At 47.2% G+C, this 23,730-nt stretch overlaps 1 protein-coding gene across 1 annotated transcript in view; it reads right to left on the reverse strand.

Annotated features, from left to right (window-relative positions):
• The window catches only part of LOC8031304 (neural cell adhesion molecule 1), a 305,705-nt gene extending 282,723 nt beyond the window's left edge, over positions 1 to 22,982 (reverse strand). The window contains exon 1 of the mRNA XM_002405008.5: positions 22,882 to 22,982. Coding sequence (XP_002405052.3) covers positions 22,882 to 22,972 — 91 coding nt within the window. The 5' untranslated portion in view covers positions 22,973 to 22,982. The remainder of the gene's footprint in view (positions 1 to 22,881) is intronic.
• Between the last annotated feature and the right edge of the window lie 748 nt (positions 22,983 to 23,730).

Consider the following 23,730-nt stretch of genomic DNA (forward strand, 5'->3'; position numbering starts at 1 on the left):
TACGGCCTGCCGCTTTACCGGCAGATACATAAAAACAGTGATCCAGCTGAGCGTTCTGAGCTCGTCACTGGAGGCGCTGCCCAGCGCACACGAATTCACGCTTGACGTTTCTTACGAGTACCGCCAACAGCTCCCGGATATGTGCCATCCCGTACCGACCATCAATTGAAATTCAGTGTATCCAAATTTAGAATCAACTAATACTCTGCCGCCTTTGTCCCTAGAAAAATCCTGGACTGAAATCACCTTTCTACCACGGTCGTAACCATCGCCGACCCTTTGGCCTCCAAGCCTGCAGTGTTCAATCATGTGTTGTATCCGCTATTTGTACATGTTTCTTTTTTACTTCACTGCGCCTACTCCTTTCTGTAATGCCTAAAGGCCCTAAGAGTACATAAATAAATAAACAAAAATATTGTGGGAACGCGCAAGGCAAGTGCCTCGAATGAGCGCTCCGCCTCCATAAAGGTTGTCCGCTATTCGCTTCCATGGGCTGCTGAGTTCAGTGGAGTGTCGCCATTTGCTTCCAAGGTCCGCACAAGACACAGGCCACTCGCATTGCCGGATATAATGCTACTTGCAAGACAAACTCACCAAGGGACTTTAGGCACGAGTGATCCTTTCGCGTTGCTCGGCCATCGCGCCGCTCCCTCTGGTTGGCTGCCAGCTTTAGCGACTTAAGTAACTGTAGCTTTACTAGTCACCGCTGTTCAGCGCCGCCAGGCTCAATACCATTCACTGCAGTCGCTGTAAAAACGTTCGTTTGCCCCCGGCAAAAATATCCAATCTACAGGCCATTCTTCCCAAGGGGGAACTAGAATCGAGGGGCCGTGCACATGCATTCGTAAATTGCTCTTTCTTCTTCTTACCACACACGCAGTTTTCGCTACTCCCAGAACAAACAGGGGTCCAAGAATAATAAAGTGGCGTAAAAACAAGAACTCACCGTAATCCGACGAGAAAAAAATAATCGATCGGACTGTCAATATGAGTGACGTGTCTGGCGTGAAGTGGTGGGCCCTTTGGACCGCTCGCTACACGGTATGGGACGACCGCGAGGAAAAGGCGACCTGGTCGAACCTTCCACCTCCAAGGGCACTAACACGAATGATACGCAGTATAACGGTGGAAAGTTCACGTGACTAAGACCTCTTTGTTCATTTTTTTACAAATATATGTGAGCAAGGCCTCGGGGTAGTCGATCGCGTATATTTTTAGCGCAATACATGTGTTGCCTTTTTTCGTAAATATTGATGAAGTCTTCGGATATTGTTATCCCTCTGTTACAAGTGACCAACACGCATGACGAATCACATGTTTGCGGGAAAAAAAGCATTGAGAGTTCCAAATCCGACTGCTATTTGCTGCCGCTATTTGTTTTGTTTTTTTCAGAAACTTTGTTGTTACGTTAGGCTGCGAAACAAAGAATGCCGACACGAATTGTGCCTTTTATCTTGGGAACGTTCATGGTGGCGTCTAGGGGAGAAAAAAAGACAACATTTTATAGAAAATTACTTTTAGTTTGGCGGGTTGGTTGGCGCTACATATGAAACAAGTAACAGTCTATAAATGGAGCTTTGAAGCTCTAATGGGCCGAAACAGAGCTACTAATGTTGTTGTAGTTACCTCGCGTAGTGAATTTAACGAAAGTGTCGAATTGACTAATCGAAAGGGTATACAGTATATAAGACATGAAAAATTATTATTATTCAACTCACTGATTTTGTTTTAATATTTTTAAATTGCAGAGCTTTAATGAGTAATGATTTATACTCTTACTTTATCAACAAATGTGGAATAAATTATGTTGAATTAACTTTTTATTTATTTAAAGAATATTATGAGTATAGCTTTGATGAATTTGAAAACTCTCTTGCATGAACACTAATGAAGAGTACTAATATATAGCGATAAACATTCAAAACAACAATTTGTAACTAACGTTAATTTGCGTTTATATGACCAGGAATTCGACAGTGTATGGGTAAACATAAGCAGATATGTCCTCTTCATAGAATTAAGTTCAACTACTGTTTGACCAGGCGCATAAAGGTATTTCTGCTCCAATCTGGATGGTAATGCCTTGATAATAGTTCAGGTGTACTTATCACGATCACTATGCTCAGATAAAATAGGCAGGAATGGAACACCCTATATGCCTTCAACAATATCGTTATTCTTTTTTTTTATTATTATTACCAAGATGTTTGATGAAGGATCCTTTCAGATGCCACGGCTTGCATACTTCCCCGCGTTTTTACTAACAGGTCTTCCTTTCCGGTTGAAGTAATCATGCTGGATTTGTCTGTGCTGTGGCATTTGGTTGAATTATTTCAATTAAATTACAACCCAACTTGTTTTTCTTTTTCAATCGTATAACAGCCTTTGTAAAAATACGCTAAACAAAGTGAAACAAAAAAGAAGTTCCGCATGTCACCGAGATATGATGGTAAACAAGAATAAAAGCAAGCGTACAAATTCAAACTTTTTCGCCTGTTTTGAATTTATAAATCCTCTTATTTATATCGTGTAAAAAAATACATGTCATAATGACACATTGTTGTGTGTATTCGAAATATGGTATTTTAATTTCATAAGGCTTTTATAAACGAAAAAAAACATGTCTAGGACTATTGTTTCAACGTACACATATGCAAAACATTTACAAAAGGGCCACAATACGCCAAGTAATATACTGTCATCTGTTCTTACCCAAAGGCAGACGAGAGAAACACCATAGATGCTTAGACAGCGTGGCATTGGTCCGCCATAGCGTGGTCACACTGATTTAAACTGTAGAGGACAAGACTGCTAGCCTCGGATCCTTAACGCGCATCATGCAATAATAATACCAGACCGTGCATACGATGCCCATTCATATCAAAACGGGCAGGGGTGGGGATTAAGCCCGGCACCTCTGGGTAACGCAGCGCTGGCTTTTGCTCTACGTGCTCCGAGATCGGCCTCCAATACGCTCCCCATTTTGTTTTTGTGCATCAGTCATTAATACCCCAGTTGCACGAGCACCCTTAACGCGTCAGTTGCGTCTGACATCAGTCACACGCAATTGCGGTTAAGGGTTCCACTACGACTAGGCTATTACACTGGTGCATTTGAACTAGGAAATGTTTATTTCCTAGTCGGCACTATTACAACACAGTTGTATCGTGGTAGGTACTAGGAAATTTCCATAACGTGGTACATGTTCACTCTCGCAGTCAATGAGGAAGCACGTTTGGCGAGGCATTGTGATCTAACGGTTACTAAGTCTCACTGGCAAAAAGGCGTCCACCCGTATTTTGACCGAAACTGACTGACCTTTCAAGCACACAATACTCATCACCCTATCACCCTACCGCTACCTTGCCGACTCACTCTACCGGCGACGAGGCACACCAACACCACCTAGACAGAAGGCCCCCACACGCGTCATCATAGTCAGATCGATCGAGGCGAGAGATTGGGCACGAGTGCTGCATCAGTGTTCGGCTGCGGCTCGTGGCGAATCAGCGCGTCGAAGGTCGGGCTCGGGTCCAATAGCCGACCGATCGCGATCCGACTGTGATGACGTTGCATAGAAGAAGAGGAAACCATGCGGAGGCCTTCTGTCTAGGTGGTGTTGGGCACACCCCTATAGCAGTCTCGCTCCCGCCAGATGTCATGCCGACGCCTAGAGGATCGGTTGAGGCAAATGTATGGGGACCAATGGGCACGAAAGGTTTTCAGCTATTTATACACGAGGAGTATAGACACAAAGTGGAGACAGCGCACTAGGAAATTAAGAGGAAAGTTTTTAGGCCACAGTGGAAATACGGAAGAGCAGGTTTCAGTTAAGAAGAAAGTTCAGGTCACAGAAAGGGATCGGTGGCTAGACGGAATGCAGACAAAGACGGCTCTGGAAAGCTATAGATTAAACAAAACGGTTATTGCCAAAGAAAGCATTTATGACAATTCTAGGGGAAGCTCATTGTTGTTTGAGGCGAGGACGGGTGTTCTGCGAACCAGAACATACAGAGCGAAGTACCAGGAAATGGATACAGTGTGCACTGCTTGTGGAGAGACAGACGAGACGGCTGAGCACTTGATACTCTACTGTAAACGGTTTCGCCCTATGCCTAACGAAGACAACATAGATTTAATAAAGTCATTGGGTTTTAGAGACAGCGAAGGAAGAGTGGATTTCAAGACTGTAGAGATTACAAAGCAAAGATTAGGTGAATGGTGGCAGAAAGCGAGAGAAACTAGGTATTTTCTTATTAACTGATGGCAAGGGGGTTTTATAGCCTCACTTTCTTTGCAGTGCAGAGTGAATATAGATGTAACATTTAAATATTCTAAACCTAAATGGTAAAACAAAATGGCTAGGTGGCGTTAGCTACCGCCTGATCCAAAGGGCTCAGCCGGATTCATCCATCCATCCATTCATCCATCTCAAGCTGCTGCTGTTTCGACGCTAATTTATTCTCTTTACTCTTTCTTTTTTGCTAGCACCAGTTTGCCGATTAAACCTTTATTTTCAGTTTACGCTCGTCCATTCGTTTCCACCTACGACTCTTTGTAGCGGCAATATCGGCAATTCCACATTTAACCAATCTGCCTAAACAGATATTTCTTCCTTAGAAAATTGCGACTTATTTTCTCCCATTATTCTCGTCAATCTCTATCGGCCTATCTTTCATCTTAGAATAATAAAAACCTTTATCTCGGAAAGGTATTAAAAGTTTCCTAGGGAAGAGCCAAACGGGGAAATGGACGGCCCAAGCTGCGGGAGCCGGATGTCGAATTACGCCCTGATTCCTCGACACGGGTGAGTGACGTTTCTCGTTTTCACTTCCTCGACTCTCAAACAGCGAGCCGGCTTAGCTAAACACCCTCTTCCCATTATTTCGCGTTCTTTTATAAATCGAACACGGCACAAAACTCTCGTACGTTTTTCATTTTATTCGTTTATTTTGGCCCCCTTCTTTGAAGGAAGGCTTTTCAATTGTTCCAAGTTAAAGACGTAAAAGAGACGCGGGCAAATAGCCCCGCCTGAAGATTAAAACCACGCTTTTTATCGACCAGCTGCTTCGTTTCACAGTCGGTGCTTGTTGGCATACACGGGAATGAAGAGGCCGGGAAAAATGATGAAGTACGTTTTTACGCCCGTTCGTGTCCGTGTTGCGCTTCAGAGGCTTGAAGAAAGCGCGTGAGAAATCGGCCTTCCACGCGGGAGCGGGCAATGCCTTAAATCTTTTCCAAGAAAGCCGTCAGCACCTTTTTTGTTCGCTTTTTGCGTGCGCTGTTTGTTTTATTTGAAATAGGAAGGATAGAAACAAGGAGGACGTATGCTACACAGACAATTACATTGTTTCTGCGAACGTCCTCCTTGCTTCTAGTCTTTCAATTTTAATAATTCTTGATTAAAACACGCTCGCTTTAACCACTCGGCTCGCTTTGGAAAGTTTTATTTGAACTTTGAGGTGACCAAAGTTCCCTGTTTGCCAGGGATTGTTGAAAGCGGACTGACATCACGGGTGATTAATTTTGAAAACGCAGCTGTCCAGTCCAGACCTTTATATTGAGCCGATTGCGTTCGTGATACTAGTTGTCTATAGGTTATCAGACGGAGGCGTAAAATGAAGAAGCTAACAGGTATTTACAAAAAAACTAAGAAATCATTCAAAAAAAATGGGTGGAACTTCGCCGAGTTTTCATGATATTCGATTTCATTGAAAATTGACACAGACCAAATCTATATTAATAGAAGTAACCAAAATATTTCGTCAAATAAATTTGTTTCGCAAGTTCTTGACATTATGCACAATACTTTGTTGGCGTATAAATTTCAGTAGGCGAATATGTACTGGCGACGCTGGAAAATGTTTGCCAGTGTACGTCACGAACGGGAAAGCAAAAATAAGACCCGCGAAGGGTGAAGTGTCGACTCCAGTGATAATATTTTCCCACGTCTCCTAACTCCAAAGTCTATTTAGAATGGGTAACAGTCTTTAGTGCGTGGTTCATTGCGCGAACTATGCCGAAAACAGCTGCGGTCTTCGCTTTTTGAAAAAAAAAAAAATAAATGCGTTCGGTGGCATCAATGGGAATACAAGCCGCCCGGCGATTGAACTAGTGTTCTCTAAGTAGTCCTCGCCTCTGCTCAGAACTCTTCAGGGCCATAGGCAAAGACATGAACGTCTGATGTTAAAACTGCTTACATAGCGCAACCGCAAACCCAAGCCAAAGGCAATACGAACGGTGATCGCCGTCCAAAGAATAGCTGCGATAAAATGGAGAACTTTTCTCCAACTCTGCGTTTTAAGTGCGAGAAAGGTCAAACATGGTCGATCTCGAAACCTTGGAAGGTTCTCGATTTCCCTAGTCCCCCTTCGCTCCGGGCCAGGGCAGTCAGAAGAGATTGCGTTGCGCGATGTCGCGGCGCGAGCAATCCGGAAGCACGGGGTGTCCGGCATCGTCGTCAGTCTCCCGGCCCACTATGTACACGGCTCGGGTGCGTCAGCGAACAAGGGCGATATTTCGATCGCCGCTCCCGGGCCCCAGGACACACTCATCGTCAGGCTGTGTTCCGATAATGGCCCCAATGTGTCCGGCGCGATCGGGCGCTGCCCGGTATTCGGGCTGCAGCGATTGGACGGCCCTCACCCGTCGCTTTTTACACGGGCGAAGTCGTTGACGTGAACAGAAGGCAGGCTGTGTTGAGAGCTCGTTAACGCCGCTAATGACCTCGAGTTAGAAGAGAAATCTCTAATTACACCTTCCCGCCATCACCGTTCATCGTGTTTCGCTTTCCTTTCTTTTTCTTTTTGTTTTGGTTGAGGGGGGGGGGGGGGGAGGTTCGTGTGCATGTGCGAGTATGTTTCGCGAGTCGGTGGAAAGAGCATTATGGTGCGAAGGGGATGCAATAATGTCCTCGTTACACGGAATTCACTCTCTTCATTTGGGTTGAAGCGGTCCCCCGTATCGCGCTCGTTTTGGTTACACCGGGCTTGATGGGGGATCTCGGGAAACAAGCCCCGCCACGAGATTTACGTCGAGACTGTATCTTTATCAGGCTGTCGCGAGTATCTGTGGTCATGTGCTAATCGCGTGGACTGCGAAGTTGACTTTGGTTGTATTCACGCTAATGCGGCTTGCACCGGTGTCACATCAGCGGCCATTGCAGTGGCTTTCTTGTCGAGCGCGTACCTTTTCCTGCATACTTCATAGAGCGCAGCTCTTGGGCGCTCGTTTCCGTATTTCGCGTCGTCCCCGTCGGCGTAACCGCGCACGTTTCATTATGGGACGTTAGAGACACCAATTCAAATGGCCGCTAAATTTAGCGAAGAAACTGAATTGGTGAGTAGGTCTCTGACGTCCCCTAATGCAACACTGCACATTCAGTTCCCCGCTAAATTTAGCGGTAAAGCTGACTTCACATGACCTAAACACGAATTCAGTTTGCCGCTAAATTTAGCGGGGAATCTGAATGTGTTCATGGGTGACGTGACACGAGGTGATGTGACGTCATTTTTCCAGCTAAATTTAGCGGGGACACCGAATTGGTGTTAAGGTTACCTGGCGTCAATTTTCCAGACAAATATAGCAGATAAACTGTGGGAGGAGGAGTCGTTAGGAAGGAGGTTGAGGAAGAAGGCATGAGGAGAAGGGGAGCGGAAGAGGAAGAGGCGAGGAGGAGGACACGAAAGAGGAGCAGGTGAGGATATGGAGTAAGAAGAGAAGAGGGTATGGAGTACCTACCCTGCTTCTCCTCAAGGGCTGAGCTCTAAATTCGCATTACAGATATTCGTAAACGTCTTTCAATTTTTTTTACTACGGCATTCTTTTTCTGGACATGACCAAGCAGAAATGATTCCCAGCATGCATCTCTGATCGCAGCTATTCCGAAAGGTGAAATATTTCCAGAGGGTCATGATACCAGTCCAGAAACGTCCAATGAAAATGTGTGTGTGTGTGTGTCTGTAAAACGTTTAATGAAAAAAAAAAAAAGAGAGAAGTGGTCGCACTTGCGCGTGACTTCTTTCTCGGGACCTCCCCTTAGAAAGCCCCCCTTCTAAATGTCCTGACTTAGGTTGCTCGACATCGTATAATCGAGCAGTGTCCGTAAGATTCGGACTCGTCTTTCAGAGTCACCGAACGGTCTGATCCACTCCTCGTAGGAGGTAGGAGTGTCTTGGCCCAGCTGGGCCCAAGCATCGCTTCTGTGTGTGGCGAGGGCCTCATATTCCCAAATCAGGTGGTAAAGTTTTGGGAGTGTGCCGTCTCCTTTGCTTAGTTGACATCTTTGGTCGGGGGGTTCGCAATCAGGGTTCAGCTTGCGTTTCTTGATGGTCTCGAATTTTTGAGTCATATATGGTGTTGTTGCGGCACCCGTGCGAATTCGTCGTAATATCACCATTTGCTTGCGTTTAAAGTGGTTCGGTGGAATGGGATTTGGTTCGGGGTTCCAGGATTCTTTTAGTCGGTGCTTCCATTCTTTTTTGTGCATTCGCAGAGCTTCAACCGGGTCGTATGTTGTATCGGCAGTTTCACTGTTAGTCAGTGAGGGGTCAGATTCTCCGTCGACACGCGAGGGGTGAGAACTGTTTAGCTCCCTCGCAGCCGCGTCATGCGCCGCCTCGTTGCCGTGGATGGCCGTGTGTCCCGGGATCCATCGGATACAGACCTTTGTTTGGCGTACACGGAATAGGTGCAGAGCCCTGTGGAAAATGCGTTTGATGGTTCTGCACGTCGTGGCTCCGTGTCTTTTGCATTCTCGGATGACATGCTGCGAGTCCGTAAATATGTATACTTGATTTGCGTCGTGCTGTCTTTGTGTCACCTCTAGGTGTCTTAAGTGGCTCTCTATCGCGAAGAGCACTGCCTTGGTTTCGGCGAGTTCGGGAGAGTAAGGATCGGTTCCTCATGGTTGGATTGTGGTCGAGATTGATGTCCCCACTGGGTTGTCTGTAGAAACAAAATGGCGGCGGCTGTCGTGGCAGTCTCTGGGCCGGCGATTTTCATCGCCGCGTCAGTGTACGTGACAGTGATGGACGGGTCCGCCAGTAACGTTCGAACTTCGACTGCGTGTTTTCGGGTGTAATGTTCCCTTCGTTTAGCGTGTTTCTGCGCGTCCATGTTGCGCGGGATTGGCTGGGATTGTGTGAGGTCGATGAGGTCCCATGGGGGTGCGGGTGGTCGGATGCCCCCTGCATCATTCTTGCCCTCTGGGTTTAGAAGCTTGGCTATCTTTCTGCCATGCTCTGTGTGTTTCAGTCGAGCGTTGTGTGTGGCGACTCGTTTCTCGAGGTCTAGTCTGCAATCGGTGAGCTGTACGCACTGCTTAGTTGCTTCAACGTTGGCAAATCTTGGCAGTCCAAGTATGGCTCTCCGTGCATCGTTGTATAACGAGTCAAGCTTTTTCTTGTGTCGGTGCGTGAGCTTGTAGAACCGAACACCGTACATTATCTTGGATACGAGGACTGACTGTACGAGAGTCTTGGCGGTTTTCTCTCCCGCACCACTCATTCTGTGGGATATGCGCCGGATAAGCTGCTAGCCTTGTTTCCACGTTCGTGTGATAGAGTTTAGCCAATTGTTTGCCACGTGCGTGCTGTTTCCGAAGTGCACACCAAGCAGTTTGACTTCTGCTTCCTTGTCGATCCGTTGTCCGTCAAAGGAAAGGTCTAGGTCAATTCTCTGATAGCCGTTCCCGAAAATTGTGTATTTCGTTTTTTCTGATGATGGCGCCAGTCCGACCTTTTTCAGGTAGTCGCAGATAGTGTCAAGTCCCTTCTGTATCTTTTGTTTTTGTTCCTTGGATCCTCCTGTGTTTGTCCATACGGTGATGTCGTCCGCATATATTGTAACCTTCAGCCGTGGTATATCGTGTAATTTCCACAGCAGTGGGGCCACTACGATGTTAAATAGCGTTGGCGATAATACCGCTCCTTGCGGGACGCCTATACCGTTGGGTTTTGTCTGGCTTTCCTCGTCGTTTACTCCAGCCTTAATTGTGAGTCGCCGGTTCTGCAAAAAAGATTTGACATTATTTAGCGGTTTGCCGCATATGCCTTGGTTCCTCATCGCGTCGATCACTGCCCCGTGTGGAACAGTGTCGAAAGCCTTTCGTACGTCCACCGTCACGAGGACTCGCATTTGTTTGCGGCGTGGATGGTAGTCGGTGACACTTTTGTGGATGAGCGCTAGACTGTCGTGTGTCCCCAGGTTTTTTCGGAAACCGGTTTGTGCTGGGTGAAAAATTCCTTTCTTCTCGGCAAGCCACTGAATGCGAGCTAGGACTACTCGTTCCATGAGCTTGCCCATTATAGACGTCAGTGATATAGGTCTTACGTTCTTCGGGTCTGTCGGTGGCTTACCCGCTTTCGGGATCGGTGAGACACAAGAGATTTTCCATTCGTCCGGGATTTTACTCGTTACCCAGATATCGTTAAACCATTGCAGCATCGCCTCCTTTGCTTCTTGTGGGGAGTTTCTTAGCATGCTCGTAGTGACGCCGTCCTACCCCGGAGTGCTCTTGGCATTGCTTTGGGTGATGGCGGCGTCTAGCTCCCAGATTGTCAGGGGCATATCTTCGTCTGCCGGACCGTCCGATGGACCCGGTGAGTAAATAGTCTGGTTGGGTGGGTTCGAAGGCTGCGGGAAGAATACTGAACCCAGTTCTTCTAAGATTTCCTTCATGCTCTTATCGGCCAGTAAGGCAAAGACGGGAACCGTGTGCCCCTGTTTTCTCTTGCCAAACATGGCGTTGAAGGTGTTCCATACTTTGTTGAGCTGCGTGCTCTTGTCAAATTCGCAGTGCTCTAACTCCAATGAAAATAAAATAAACGCTAAGTCTTTCAAGATGAAGTGCTATTACATTCAGCTAAAAAAAAACTACTGCCTAGAAACGCAACGCTCCACAGATCCTCCAAAATTCATGGCGTCTCTCCCTTAGTTGTCTCAGACAATGCTTTGTCTTGAGGAAATGAGCATAAGCTTATTATAATGTTGGCGATGAAATTTGGACGTCAGGGCGCGCAATAACTTCGATAATTTTTGCATATTCCCGCAGATGAAGGCGAAGAGACGATGAATATTTAATTGAAAATCAAAGTTTAATCGGTGAACTTGGGCCAGAAACAAAAGAAAAAGCAAACGCCCAAAAGCAGCAGCAAGCGTCGACGGTTGCAGCAGCGAGCGACGGTCCGTCGGCCTGACAGCTGGCTAATGGAAGGGTAAATGGCGATTTGCACACTTGCGTATTGTCCGACGGAGTGCCAGGGTTGCTATGGCAACAGTGGCGTCGGCTCCAACAAAACCGGTTTTTACCCCGTTTTATTGGAGCCGACCCAGCTGTTGCCATAGTAACCCTCGCACTCGGTCTGACTCAACGGAAGTGTGTGAATCGCGCTTGAGTGTGCCTCCTCGTTGGGACAATTAGAGTGAGTCGGCCTAGTAGTTTAAGTTCCGAAATCAGCGAATAACCTTGTTGGGCGATCCCACAGTGTCATCACCTTTCCAAGGGGGCGAGAGAGCTTCGTACTCAAAACTTAGAGGTCTACTCCGGTGTCGATGAGTGCCGCGGTGTCGTGACGGTCGAAGTTAACGTCTTGGTTATTCGACACCGACGCAGAGGCGTTGTTCCGATGCGTCTCGTCTCTAGTATGGGAGCCCTCCGACGTTTGTGGAGGATATTTGCGTGGTTATAATCCTCGGGAACACCACCCCCCGGTATTGCCGCACTTAGTTTTTTTACGGCGAGGCTGGGGAGACAGGCCTTCCCGTCAGGATTTATGAAGAGGCGATGCAGGGCGTCGAAGTGAAGGCGGGCGAACTCCTAAGGGTGAAGCGGCCGCAGAAGACTGTGGACAGCGAAGGTATACTTGTGAATATTTCGTGGGCGCTCACCGTGACGTGGGTCCTTTGAGTGGAACTTGCGCAGCCTGCAGGTTGCCGTTGGGAGCATCGGCGATAAATGTGACCGGCTTCGCCGCAGTGGTAGCATAGCGGGAGTCGGTCAGCCGTTCTCCAGATGTCCGTCTCTCTTGGCGTCGACTCTTCTTGCGGACGTACTATGGTCATTACTCCTTGCGTCCAACGTACTGGGGTACAGGCGTATTGCGTCGAGAAGGCGCCCGGTACTGCCGGGCAACTGGCGGCGTAGGTCAACGTCGGCTTCTCCGGGGCGGTCACTTTGACGAGAGCTTCCGGCAGCAAGGACCGCTGGACCTCATCGCGTACGATCTCGTCAACTGAAAGCGAAGCCGCGCTTAGCAGTGCGGAGCAGCTTTTGAAGCTTCTCTCGGACGACGTCCCGGATGATCTCGCGTATGTCCGATGTAGTGGAGCCCAGGTAGCAGCTGGACGACGCGGCTGCACGCAAGGTAGTCACTGGTAGTCGGAGGATCGTGCCTGGATGTTCGATGTTTGTGGCCTCCGTGACAAATTTTTCAATGGTCGCCGGTGGGTTGCGCACAAGGCCTCCAAAGATGTTTTCTTGACTCCCTGCACAAGATCCTGTTCCTTCGCTTCAGAAGCTTCGGAGTCCGCTTGGCTGCTGAGTCGAAGCACGTTGAGGACTTGTGCTCCTGCCTGAAGCTGCTCCTCGGCGTGTTCTCGTCGCTGCTGGGATACAAACACTCGACAGAGCTCATCCCAGCATGCTTCCCAGGTGGTAATCACCACCTCGTGGTTTTCATACCAGGTACGTGCCGTTCCCTCTAGGAAAAAGTAGACGTTCTGCAGGCATTGCTCAGGCGCCCACCCATTCTGCCGGGCGACCCGCTAGTACTGGTTGATCCAGTCCTCGATGTCTTCGTAGACCTTACATTTTCAGTTTCACAGCGCAATGTCGTAAGCGCGTGAAACGTCATTCTCTCTGTCACAACGCATACTTAGGTTTAAGCATAACTCCAACCTCGCCATTCGCCGAGCCTCCTCCGCAGTTTGCAACGACTTAATATATTTTTTGCGGGAAAGCCGACCCACCAGACGACCGTACTTTTCAGAGTGTAAAAGTATCCCACCCCCATCCCCTCGAGCATTAGCGCATTATACTTATCGCCTCCTTACTGGCCGAACAGACTTTGTGAACACCAAATATCGTTAGATAAAAACTGAACTGCGAGGCGAGCTACACAGAGGAGCGTTAATATCCTATACATCGCGCTCTCTGTATCGTGAACAAGAAGCGGAGCGTTTTTTCCCTGTGCAAAAATGTCTCGCCCCGTGCAAAGATTCGGCCAACTCTCTGAAGCTCTGAAGCCAACTACTCTGAAGCTCTAAGTAAAGTCAGGCGCCCTCACCAGTGGCTCTGATAGCGTGGTAAACAATGTACGAAGAGGCGTTTAAGTCCAGATGGCTTACGGAGTCTCCTATACAGACTCGAGATCGAGGCCCTTACAACTGGTCACTCGGATGGAATTCTGTCGGGGCTCCTTCGGAAGCCAAACCAAAGGATAGGAGCAAACAAAAAAAAAGAAAAGGCGTTGCGGTAGGACGGCAGATGCGGAGAATAGGGCCAAGAAACGGTCCCCGGAGGAAATCCTCCGAGGCCGGAAAACAAAGCCGGCACTCGAAGAGAAGGCTATCGGCGCCGTTCGGAGTGAGCAGCCGTTCTCGGCCGAGTGGTCCGTCGACCGGCACGGCTTCCGGGAGCTCGTTAGCGGAGAGCGAACTCGTCATTACGCCGTGTGTAATTGGGACTCGCTTGAGGCGCTCTCTCTTTAGCGCTTTCGCCACAAGGCATTTCGCAGATAAAGCGTTCGGCGCAAGCCAGGTGTGCACACAGTTAAGAGCGGTGGGCTTTGTAGTCCTTCCGGTGCACGCGCGATACAAATTGGTTACCTGTTATTTTGTAGTGCAGTCGAAATCTTCAGCTGCATCGCAGTATGATCTCGAGGGAGTAACGATCGTATATATCACTGTCTTAACCCTTTGAGGTATGGGCGTATTTTATAACAGCATTTCAAGTTAATACTTTGTACATGGGGGTCAAAACTCCCCAAAATGTGCTTGAAACATTTTCAGTTAATTGTTTTTTTTATGTTTACATATGCGGTAAAATTGCGAAACCGCTGTACCACACTGGATGAAAACTAGTTGCAAAAGCTTAAACTTTTAGAGTCAATATATTTACTTTTTGTGTTATGAGTAGTTTAGCAATGTCATATAATGACTTGGTCTGACAGCAAAAAGTATATTTATAGATTTAAAACAGGTGGAACTGTTGTCAATCATGCTCGGCCAAATTTCTTTCTGAGTTGTCTGAGCTCCCTGATTTTTATTTCGCAACACCCGCTTCTGTAATTTTTTTCATCAATGCTCCACTCCCCGTGTGGGGCACCTGTGAATGCAGGTGTTTGGTGAGTGGCGTCACCACGAACCCCGAGCCATGCGGGTTCGCCCGCCCACGTCTGGCTGTGCGTGGCTTTCCCGTGTCCAGGGAGAAGGGCATCCTGGTGGTTGAGTCGAGCCCGGCGTAGGTTTGGACCCTTCGGGGTCCCCGGGTGAGGCAATACGCCGCTTCGGCCCGCGGCTCTCGTTGACGGGCGTCCTGGCTTGGACCGACCAGGATGATTCAGTCAGTCGCCTTTTTTCTCCTCTTCTATCTTTAACTTTCTTCCTCTTCTCATCTTCTTTCCAGTTTTACCTTCTTTGGTGGCAAAGGCTAGCCTTGGATGGCGAAAGAACTTTCTTTAACCCCCACTTGGTTATAGCATCCTGGTTGCACTGGTAGAAAAACATTCTCAGACAAGCCAGACCTGATATCAGATGTTCCCTATCCCCCTGTTGGACTCCGTGGTGGGTGGTGCGCTACAAATGCCGAAGTTCCTGCCCTTCGTAAGGGTTTCAAGCAAAAACATTCCTGGGTGTTTTTGCTTGGAAACATTCAAGCCTGAAAGGAAAAAGCTTTGCTTTAAGGTTTCTACGGGGATTTTGGAAAGTACCGTAACGCATCGGATATTCCTTTTTGAAATCATAACAAACACAAAATAAAGTTCTCCATTGACTGTCATGGAATCTTTTTCTTCTGGCGGTACATTTGTGTGATTAGAAATTCATCACGACCAACGGACCGTCAAGCCATTAGGCTACCAGATGTCCCAAAGTACGACAGACACTCACACCATGAGATCATCAAACATCAATATCCGAAAGTACGACAGATCATCAAACCATCGCACCATCAATCCATCACACTATGAGGCGATCAGACCACCAATGTCCCAAAATACGACAAACCATCAGCCTGATGATATTTTACACCAGCTGTTGCTTGCAGTTCATTTAGATTACATTTCTAAGCTCCTTGGAAAAACCTTTGTTTGTCGCAATATGGCCTAAGTTGACCTTGCGTCAATAAACCTCAATCATCATTATCATTGCTTGACTGCCCACACCCCTGTCTGAGTGTATGCTTTCAGTTAGAATATCAGAGGTTTTCTGAGCAAAAAAAAAAAAGAGACCTTTGAATTTCCCTTTTATTATATGGACACAAGTATGAATGCTGTGACAGTCATATATTTTTGGCACAAAAAATGTAGGTTCGTTTATGTGCAAGAAATAACGATGAGTCATCCGATTCCACGTATTTATACCCCAGCACATTTTTTTTAATATCTCGGATTCTGAAATTTATAGGAGCAATACAGTGGTTTTAATAATGAACCATTACAATTGTTTTGCCAATCAACAGCCTATGAATAACGATCACCATTGGCAAATATGGTTCACTTCCTCTTGTAAGCTCTTTACTAAATTTGCACTCAAGTTTTATTTTAATTTTATTTAGGAAACATGTTTTATAACTGCAAAGCACCCATTATAACACGTTGAAAGCGCATGCTCAACAACACACTTCCAGCGATTTAGAGTTAAAGGGCATTCTTGGGAGATAACTGAAATATTTTGATTTCCTACCGACAGAGGGGGATATCAATCTGCTAAGCGCGGTGGTTTTAGATTGATACCACTGTTCGTTGCAGTTTCAGCCCACGTTCTTTTGTTTTGTTTTGTTTTTTGTATTTTTTTTAACCATTATACCCCAAAGGGTGCCACACTGCTCACACATCCTACTAAAGAGGCGGCGTTTGCTGCAGACAAGATGAAAGAGCTATCCACAGACACGCTTCAAGAATGTTCCAAGCACGTTTGCTTTGGACATGTTTGCATGCAGTTTTTGTAGGAGCAGTGTGAAAGAACCTTCCTACAAGAAAGAAACAGGTCTCAGACAGTGTCTGTAGGTTGTCTTTTGTATAGCGTATTAGCAGCATGATCTCGACGGGACATTGTCAGAATCTCGTGCATATATATGCTCTACGTGCCGAGATGCCTTCGGAACACCAATCCGTCGTGTTTCTTTACTCAGCATAGCCAGTGGAATTAGCGACAAGTATTCGCAGATCAATAGTCATGCTGCGTAAGTGGCAAAGCGGTGTCCACTTTTTTTTAAATTTTTTAATGTCAGCGCAAACATCTGGAGCCTAATACCGATCGTTCTTCTCATTCGTTCAGCGGAACCAGCAATGCACTATCGGGTTCGAGTGAAATTCGAACACTGGAATGCGCCGCTGCCGACACACGCTGTGGCTTCTGGAAGCCTCTGCAAAGTGATAAAAAAAGCAAAAAAACTGCGGGGTGGAGAGTAGGGCGTTGCGTGGGTGTGCGCCCTACTCCGATGTATTTGAACTTCGCCCAGCAGAACCCAAGCAGGCCTCGACGCTGCGTTGGTGGTGCGCCGGGAGTTCTGTCACTGTTCACATTTCATTCGAAGCCAATAGCACGTCTGTGCTGAGTCTATAGTGACGCAGTATACACTCAGGAAACCTTTGAAAGAGTAGTTACCACTTTGACCCTCTTTTTTCATGGTCGCTCGCCACACCCCAAGCATTGCCGAGATATTTAGAAGCAATTTATTTCTCTTTTTATTCGTCTTATATTGTGTCGACGCTCCTGCCGTAAAAATATTTGAAAATTATTTCTGATCATTTCCCCTGCGAGGTTTGCCAGAACCAATGTTAAGATGTTTTTCTGACAGTCAACTTCCTTTTTTTCAAACGGATTCAGCGCAATCGTGTGTAGCCCGATTCCAGGGGCATGCAGAGTACAGGCATGAAACGTCCGCAAAAACTCAATATAAAAACTTAATTTTTTTAATTATTGTGTGAGGCTCTGCTAACTTTGTGTATTGTTTTTTTTCCACTTAGGCGAGTAAGCCCGAGAGCCGTCTGGGTCCAAGCTTTGAATAACCGTATGCAAAAACGATAACACGCATCCCCGCAATTATGCAAGTAAATTAAGGTCGCGTTATGTTCACAGAAAATTCGGCCATGAATGAAAAAAAAGTTATAGGTATATTCGAAAATGCCATCTTCTGGACAACCACAGGCCCCGAGTACTCATCTAATAGTAGTAGTTGGCAAAACAAAACGCTGTCCCTGATAGAAAGTCAGGGCGAAAACAAGCGGGCGAAGATTAGACACAGCACAACCCCAAGACTACAAAAAGTATCAGACGTTTTCTGCATGTGTCTTCTTTTGCTTACCTGCAGTCTCGGGGTTGTGTTATGTCATAGTTTACATAGAGTTTACACAATTTTAACGTCGCTACAGTTTTTTCATCCTTTTTTTAATATATAGCTTTACATGATTGATATATAGCCAACGTAATGTTCCGGTCATGGGCGAATTCATTCGCAGAATAGGCGAATACCACATGCGTTTTTAACATTTCCACCAAATTAATTTTGTATGCGGTGTTCAATCAGCGGACATCGTAAATTCCTGCATTGTTCGTGTGTATGCGATTTATTGATAGTACGGACGGCATTTTGTTCGCGCTGTAACCGCGCAATATGAGTCTGCTTTTGAATTGGTGCCAATCCAATCCTGACCGGCTTCGCATACTGTCAGGAATAAATCTATAAACTTGATTAATGAAACTTAAAATTACCGTAAAAAATACCGTACAACGTTTACGGCGACTGAAAGATGACTGACTGAAGCAAGCATGCGAAATTCCCTTTGTAAGCGCGTGGGTATCTAGAAGTTTCCGAACTTGGAGAAGCAACAAGATTCTTGATTCATCTGTCGAATTCCAGGCATGCAAACAAAAGAGAGATAAAGGGGACAAGCGCTAGCAGGGATCAAACCCCAGCCAGCGCAGTGGGAGTCGAGCACGCTGTTGACTGAGATATTCGCAAGCGGCATTACTCCTCTCTTGAAAAAAAAGAAAAAAAAACGCATCGCCCCTATGCAACACGAAATTAAATTGACAACTTCTACCAAGAGAAAGGCAATCTACAGAGCCACTTAAAACACAGATCTTCACAGTACTATCGAGCATAGTTCCGTTCGAGTCGGACAGCGTGAATCACCATCGGGTGGTAGAGGGTGGCGCGAAAATGTTCAAATTCCGTCGGGCAACGGTATGCAGCTTAGGTTCCTCAGGTAGCAAATAACCTTCTGGCCGAAGCATGACTTTAAGAGTTCCTCACTGCGACGAATAATTTGTGTTCATATCGACACTTGGTAGCCGGGCTGGAACTGGGCGTCTTGGTGACAAAGATAGTACCGGCCATCGTCCGCAAGTTGTGCGGCTCGAATCAAAACGCGGTCGAGCTGGCAGACTTCCTCCACTCATTGAGTGGCGAACTGTGCGTCGTCGTCCTCTACATCTTCGTGGTTCACATCACACTCCTCATCGGTATCGTCATACGGTTCGTTACCAAGGTCGTCGTCAAGGTTGTAGACGGTGTTGTCGTTGGAATCATCCAGCGGGTCTTCCTTGTGTGGCCGTCGAAGTCGTCGTCAGGGTTACCGTGGAAGTCGTAGTCGGGATCGTCGTCGATCTTGTCGTTCGAGTCGTCGCCTGTGTCATTGTCCGTGTCGTCATCAACGGCGAAGGCACTGTTTGTCGTCGAGGCAGTAGTCGGGTTGGTTGTTGACGTCGCAGCCAGGTTTGTCTTTAGAGTCGTTGACCATTTCATCGTCGGCATCGTCGTCGAAGTCGTCATCATGTTGTCGTCGAGGTCGAAGCCAGGGGCTTTGTCAATAATAATAATAATAATGAAAATATTAATTTTATTGCAAATGAACAAAGCGAGTGTGAAGTCAGACCTGCCTAAGTCACGTTGGGCTTGACTAGCATCGTCTTACAACCAGTGAAACCAGCCGTAGGCAAAAGGGAACATGTAAAATAAAGTTCACACGAAGAAATTAGAAATAAAAACAGCAAACTAGTGAGCACATTACAAACTAAAATTTCTCAGGACATTCCTGAGCTTGTATTTTGTTTTTGAATTAAAAATGCTAGAGGTATAGTTTGTTCAGAAATGCTGGTACATAATAACTACAAGCTCTTTTATTAAATCTTTTCGAACATAGAGGTATCCGGCAGCGCTCTTTGGGTGCAAGAATACGAAAGGGGTACCATAGAGAACTTTCCATTCACTATCCCAAAGATGCCTATGAACAACAGTTTCCATCAAAAGCGAGTTGAACTCAGGCGGATTCAATCTGTTAAATATGTCAATGTCATTTCCAAGGCGTAAAGCATAGAAAATATTTTTTAGCAAAGAACGCAGAATCTAATTATTTCGAAATTGCCAACGGAGAGCACAATGACCATACACGGTAACGCCGTAACGGAGCAGACTTTGTGCTTCGTTACAATATACAGGGTATTTCAAGGTAAACATAAAACAATAATGGCGTAATTTCCTGGCGCCGAGATAACTTCCGGTTGACCGGCTTCATGTGTATGTTTTAATGAGCAGGAATGAGCTGGGCGTGTTTTAAGATTTTCTCGGCGGAAAATTGCAGAAGGTATGTCAAAAAACGGACGTAAGCTATATCAGTTTGCTTCTAAACCATACGGCTCAATCAGAAGTGGAAGGGACAGGAACAGAAAGACAGAAGGCGTCGTCTCAAATTTCTGTTCCTTTTCCTTCCACTTCTGTTTCTTCTAAACTCTCCACCCTGTCTCAGGTGGTTAAAAAAATGGCAAATCTACACCAGCTCGGCTGCGCCATCACAGACTTATTATTTTATGTATTAGATATTTTATGCAGTACCAAGTTTGTCTGCGTTATAAAAACCTGCGTTCAGACTAAAATAACAAAAACGTTTTATGTGAGCGTATAGTATACTCCGTTTTCGCTTAAATCCAGGCCCAGCCGAAGCTACCAGCGCGAGCATGTTGCCCTGAACAATGCTTGCACTGCGCAAGCCCACGTGCTTGGCAGAGACGCTCACACTTAAAGTGAAACGGATTATAATTAATCTCTCAATTAATCTTTATTTGCTTAAGAACTCATGTGTGATTCGTTCGATCAAGTATCTTCGCTGTTCATAAGAGTCTGGCGTGTCTGCCCATCATTTCAAAGATTAAGCGATCCTGGCGTTGAGCGTGAAATCGACGCTCGCGTGACAGAGACTGCTCGCACTCGACGGCCGCGGCTCGTTGCATCTTTTATTTCGCGGACATCTGCCATAGCAAAGTTGCCCAGTTAATTGCAAGGCATTACAGCACGTGAAGAAGCCAATGGAAGCGCTTTGTCATGGCGGTGGGAAGTGGCCCGAATACCATGTATGCTCCGCGTCACTTTAACATGGGTTAACTGCGAACGCTTTGCAAGCGCGAACGGCTAGTCTTGACTGCCTTGTCTGGAGAACTCGCTGCACGACTGCTCGTGCAACCGCTGAGGCTTCATTCAAAGCACTTAGCTTGTGCTTTTAGCCTGCGAATTATTTCTTAACATTTATGACCTATGAAACATGCGTTGCATTTCTCTCTCTCTCTCTCTCTCTCTCTAGGCAATTGTAGTCGCAGCAAACATTCGCGAAAAACGAACACCATTTACACGGGTTCGTATCATTTTGTCGAAACTCATTTCATGGAATTACGTTTCGTGGACAACTTTTCATGGGCACACCTTTCATGGACACACGTTTCGAAGACACGATCGTTTTGTCAACACTCATTACGTGAATTGCACGCTGTATGGACGTTTCGTCATGCGTCGTACGTGTATCACCGAAGTTCGCGTTAACCTCCCCCCCCCCCCCCCCCCCCCTGCGTTCACGCCGCTTCGCGGCGACTTATTACACAAATGTTGAATCACCTGACCGACCCGTACACGCCACTTCGTGTCGACAGTCTCCTGCAGATTACAAGAAAGAAAAAGAACTAATTTGAGCTGTTGATATAACGGTCTGTCGATGAAGAAATCTGTCGATGAAACATCGCGTGTCGATGAAACGTCGTTTTGTGAATTAATTGCCACTGCGTTCATACCCCCCCCCCTCCCCCCAAACTCTCAGTAAAAAAAAAGGCCCCGTGATATGGAGCCGATTATACGCCCCCAATGTTTTTATTATAGCCACGCGGTGGGGTTGGCAGAGCACGAAGCGCGCGCTGAGTACAACAGGCTGTCCATTCCCGTCATCCCAGCAAATGGGCAGGAGACACTCGCCGAATGCATGCCGAGGCATTCATTGTCCCGAGCCATAATAGAATGCCTACGCTGTCTTCGTGTCCATTTTGAATATCGTCACAACGGGGATCGCATAGCTGTGGTGACGCACTCCTGGGGTTCGCATTGTTGGCATTGTCCTCAAAGCTCATCATTGGCCCCGCCATCAAGTTTTCCGGTGGAAGGACTGGAAAAAAGGTCCGCTTTTATTTTTCTACACTAAAAAAAAAAGGGATATCACCTTACACCCTTTTGTCCCATAGGATGCACCCCAAAACTACAATTCGACGTACAGCGCACTATAGTCGAACAGACCGCCCCAAATATGACGAGGGCTTGATAACGGTGCGATATAACTTATTAAACAGCTAAAATACGTATCAGAGACCACAGAGAGAAAGCACTGAGGTTTTGCAATAGAGCCAAAAAAAACCCAATTATTTTTTTTCTTGTAGTCAATAGCACAGACATTACCTATTTTAATAAGTAGTACCACACGGCTATCGAGCCTCTCATGAAAGTTAGTACCGTCAGATTGACAGTTTTCCGGTGGAAAGACTGGAAAAAAGTTTAGTTGCCAGTTAGCGTTTGTCCTGTGTGCTTCTTCGTCTTTTTGTCCCGTCTCTTTTGCGCTATTTTTAATATGAATGTCAGATTGACGTCAGTGCGCTGTACGTTGAACTATAGTTTTGAGGTGTATTCAGGGACGTAGCCATGGGGGCGGCCCATGGGGCCCGGGCCCCCTCGAAATCTTCTATTTTGCTGGGACCTCCTCTCCCCCCTCCCCCTCATACAGAATTTTGTCATGGGCGCCCCCCCCCCCCCCCCCCCCCCCCTGAAACAAAATCCTGGCTACGTGCCTGGGTGTATTATACGGGACAAAGGGTGTAAGAATACACCCTTTTTTTCTGGGAGTGTAATTCCACCGTGACGAAGACGCTTCTCGGTCAGTGGCATTGCTCCCGGGTATTCTTGGGTTCCTGCAGTGCCAATAAGCTGGAGTAAAGCGAGACACATTCCTACCCAATATTGTTGGACGACCCGTTTAAGGGTGAATTGAGTTATAAAATGATCGGCTTAGCTTAAACTGTGTGAAAAGAAAAGCCTGCCCAGCCTGGGGAGTACGAGCGCTTGAGACTCGACTTCGGGTGCCGCTCCGCCTGTTGGCTAACTTCGGTGATGCTTTTTTCTTCCATAGCGTCTCCGCTAAGACGCTGATTTTAGCAAGCCGTCCCTGGAGCTTTTAAGTGTCTCTAATATAAAACCCAGGATGCGTCCCAGCGTTGCCATTAGCTTTGTTCCTCAATTCGCTAGAGGCGCGTACCATAAAGAAAAGAGAATGCTCAGCGAGCGAGACACCAACAAACAAAGGCCCCAAAAAAGTCGGCCATCTCAGGCCCAAAGAAACGATGCTGCAAACTCACGTCCAGAAACGCCAGCAGAAACCAGGAAAACTGGGCTCTCAGGACAAAACGAAGAGGTCCCACGACGCGCCGCGACGGGCCGAGGATTCATCTAACGACGCGTGGAGTGTTCAAACTCCTCCGTCACTCGAGCCGAACGCCGCGCGACGTCCGGTCCGCCGCCCCTCGCAGTCCACCGCCGTTGCTCCTTCGGATAATTAAGCTCGAGGGACTCAGCCCCGCTGGCGTAAAAACGGCCCAGGGCCCAGACCACAGCCTGCCCAGGGGGGACACACCAACACGGCGGCTGTGGAGCCGCGGCCATCTCCACACCCTCATTTCTTCTTCAAGGTGGAGCGATGCCAACGGTACACCAGCTAGCTCGTCCAATCAGGTTTCGCGACACTGTCCGCTCACCAACCAACCAATCGTGGGGTTAAGAACTAGTCACGTCACATTAGTCTGCGAAGAGTTTAAATCAGTAAACGAAAGATTGGGGAATGAGCCCCGACTCGGCAGTTTTCGAGTACGCACGTACGCGTCGCCGCCATTCCCTTTGGTCCATCTCGGCGCAGCGTCGTCGTCGGGGCAGGAGGCGCGCCGTTCTTTTACGGTCGTGGTCTTCTGGAACCTCGTTTACGGCGCCCCGTTAGCCGCCGAGACACGTCGGTTTCGGGGCTGGGCATCCCGCTCTTCCCTCGCTTCCTCTTGAAGGCGCTTACACTGGAAACCTTTTAAAAGCTCGGCCGCTACCCGCTCGGCTGCGCGCGCTCTCTGCTTCCAAGACGAACCCTCTCCGCGGAGTCCTGGTTCCGGTTACTTCGACGAGCGTTCCTGACAAAGTTTGCGCATGTCTCGAGCAATACGGAC

Source organism: Ixodes scapularis, unplaced genomic scaffold (genome assembly GCF_016920785.2).
Source record: "Ixodes scapularis isolate PalLabHiFi unplaced genomic scaffold, ASM1692078v2 PGA_scaffold0__279_contigs__length_252992795, whole genome shotgun sequence".
Taxonomy (NCBI): domain Eukaryota; kingdom Metazoa; phylum Arthropoda; class Arachnida; order Ixodida; family Ixodidae; genus Ixodes; species Ixodes scapularis.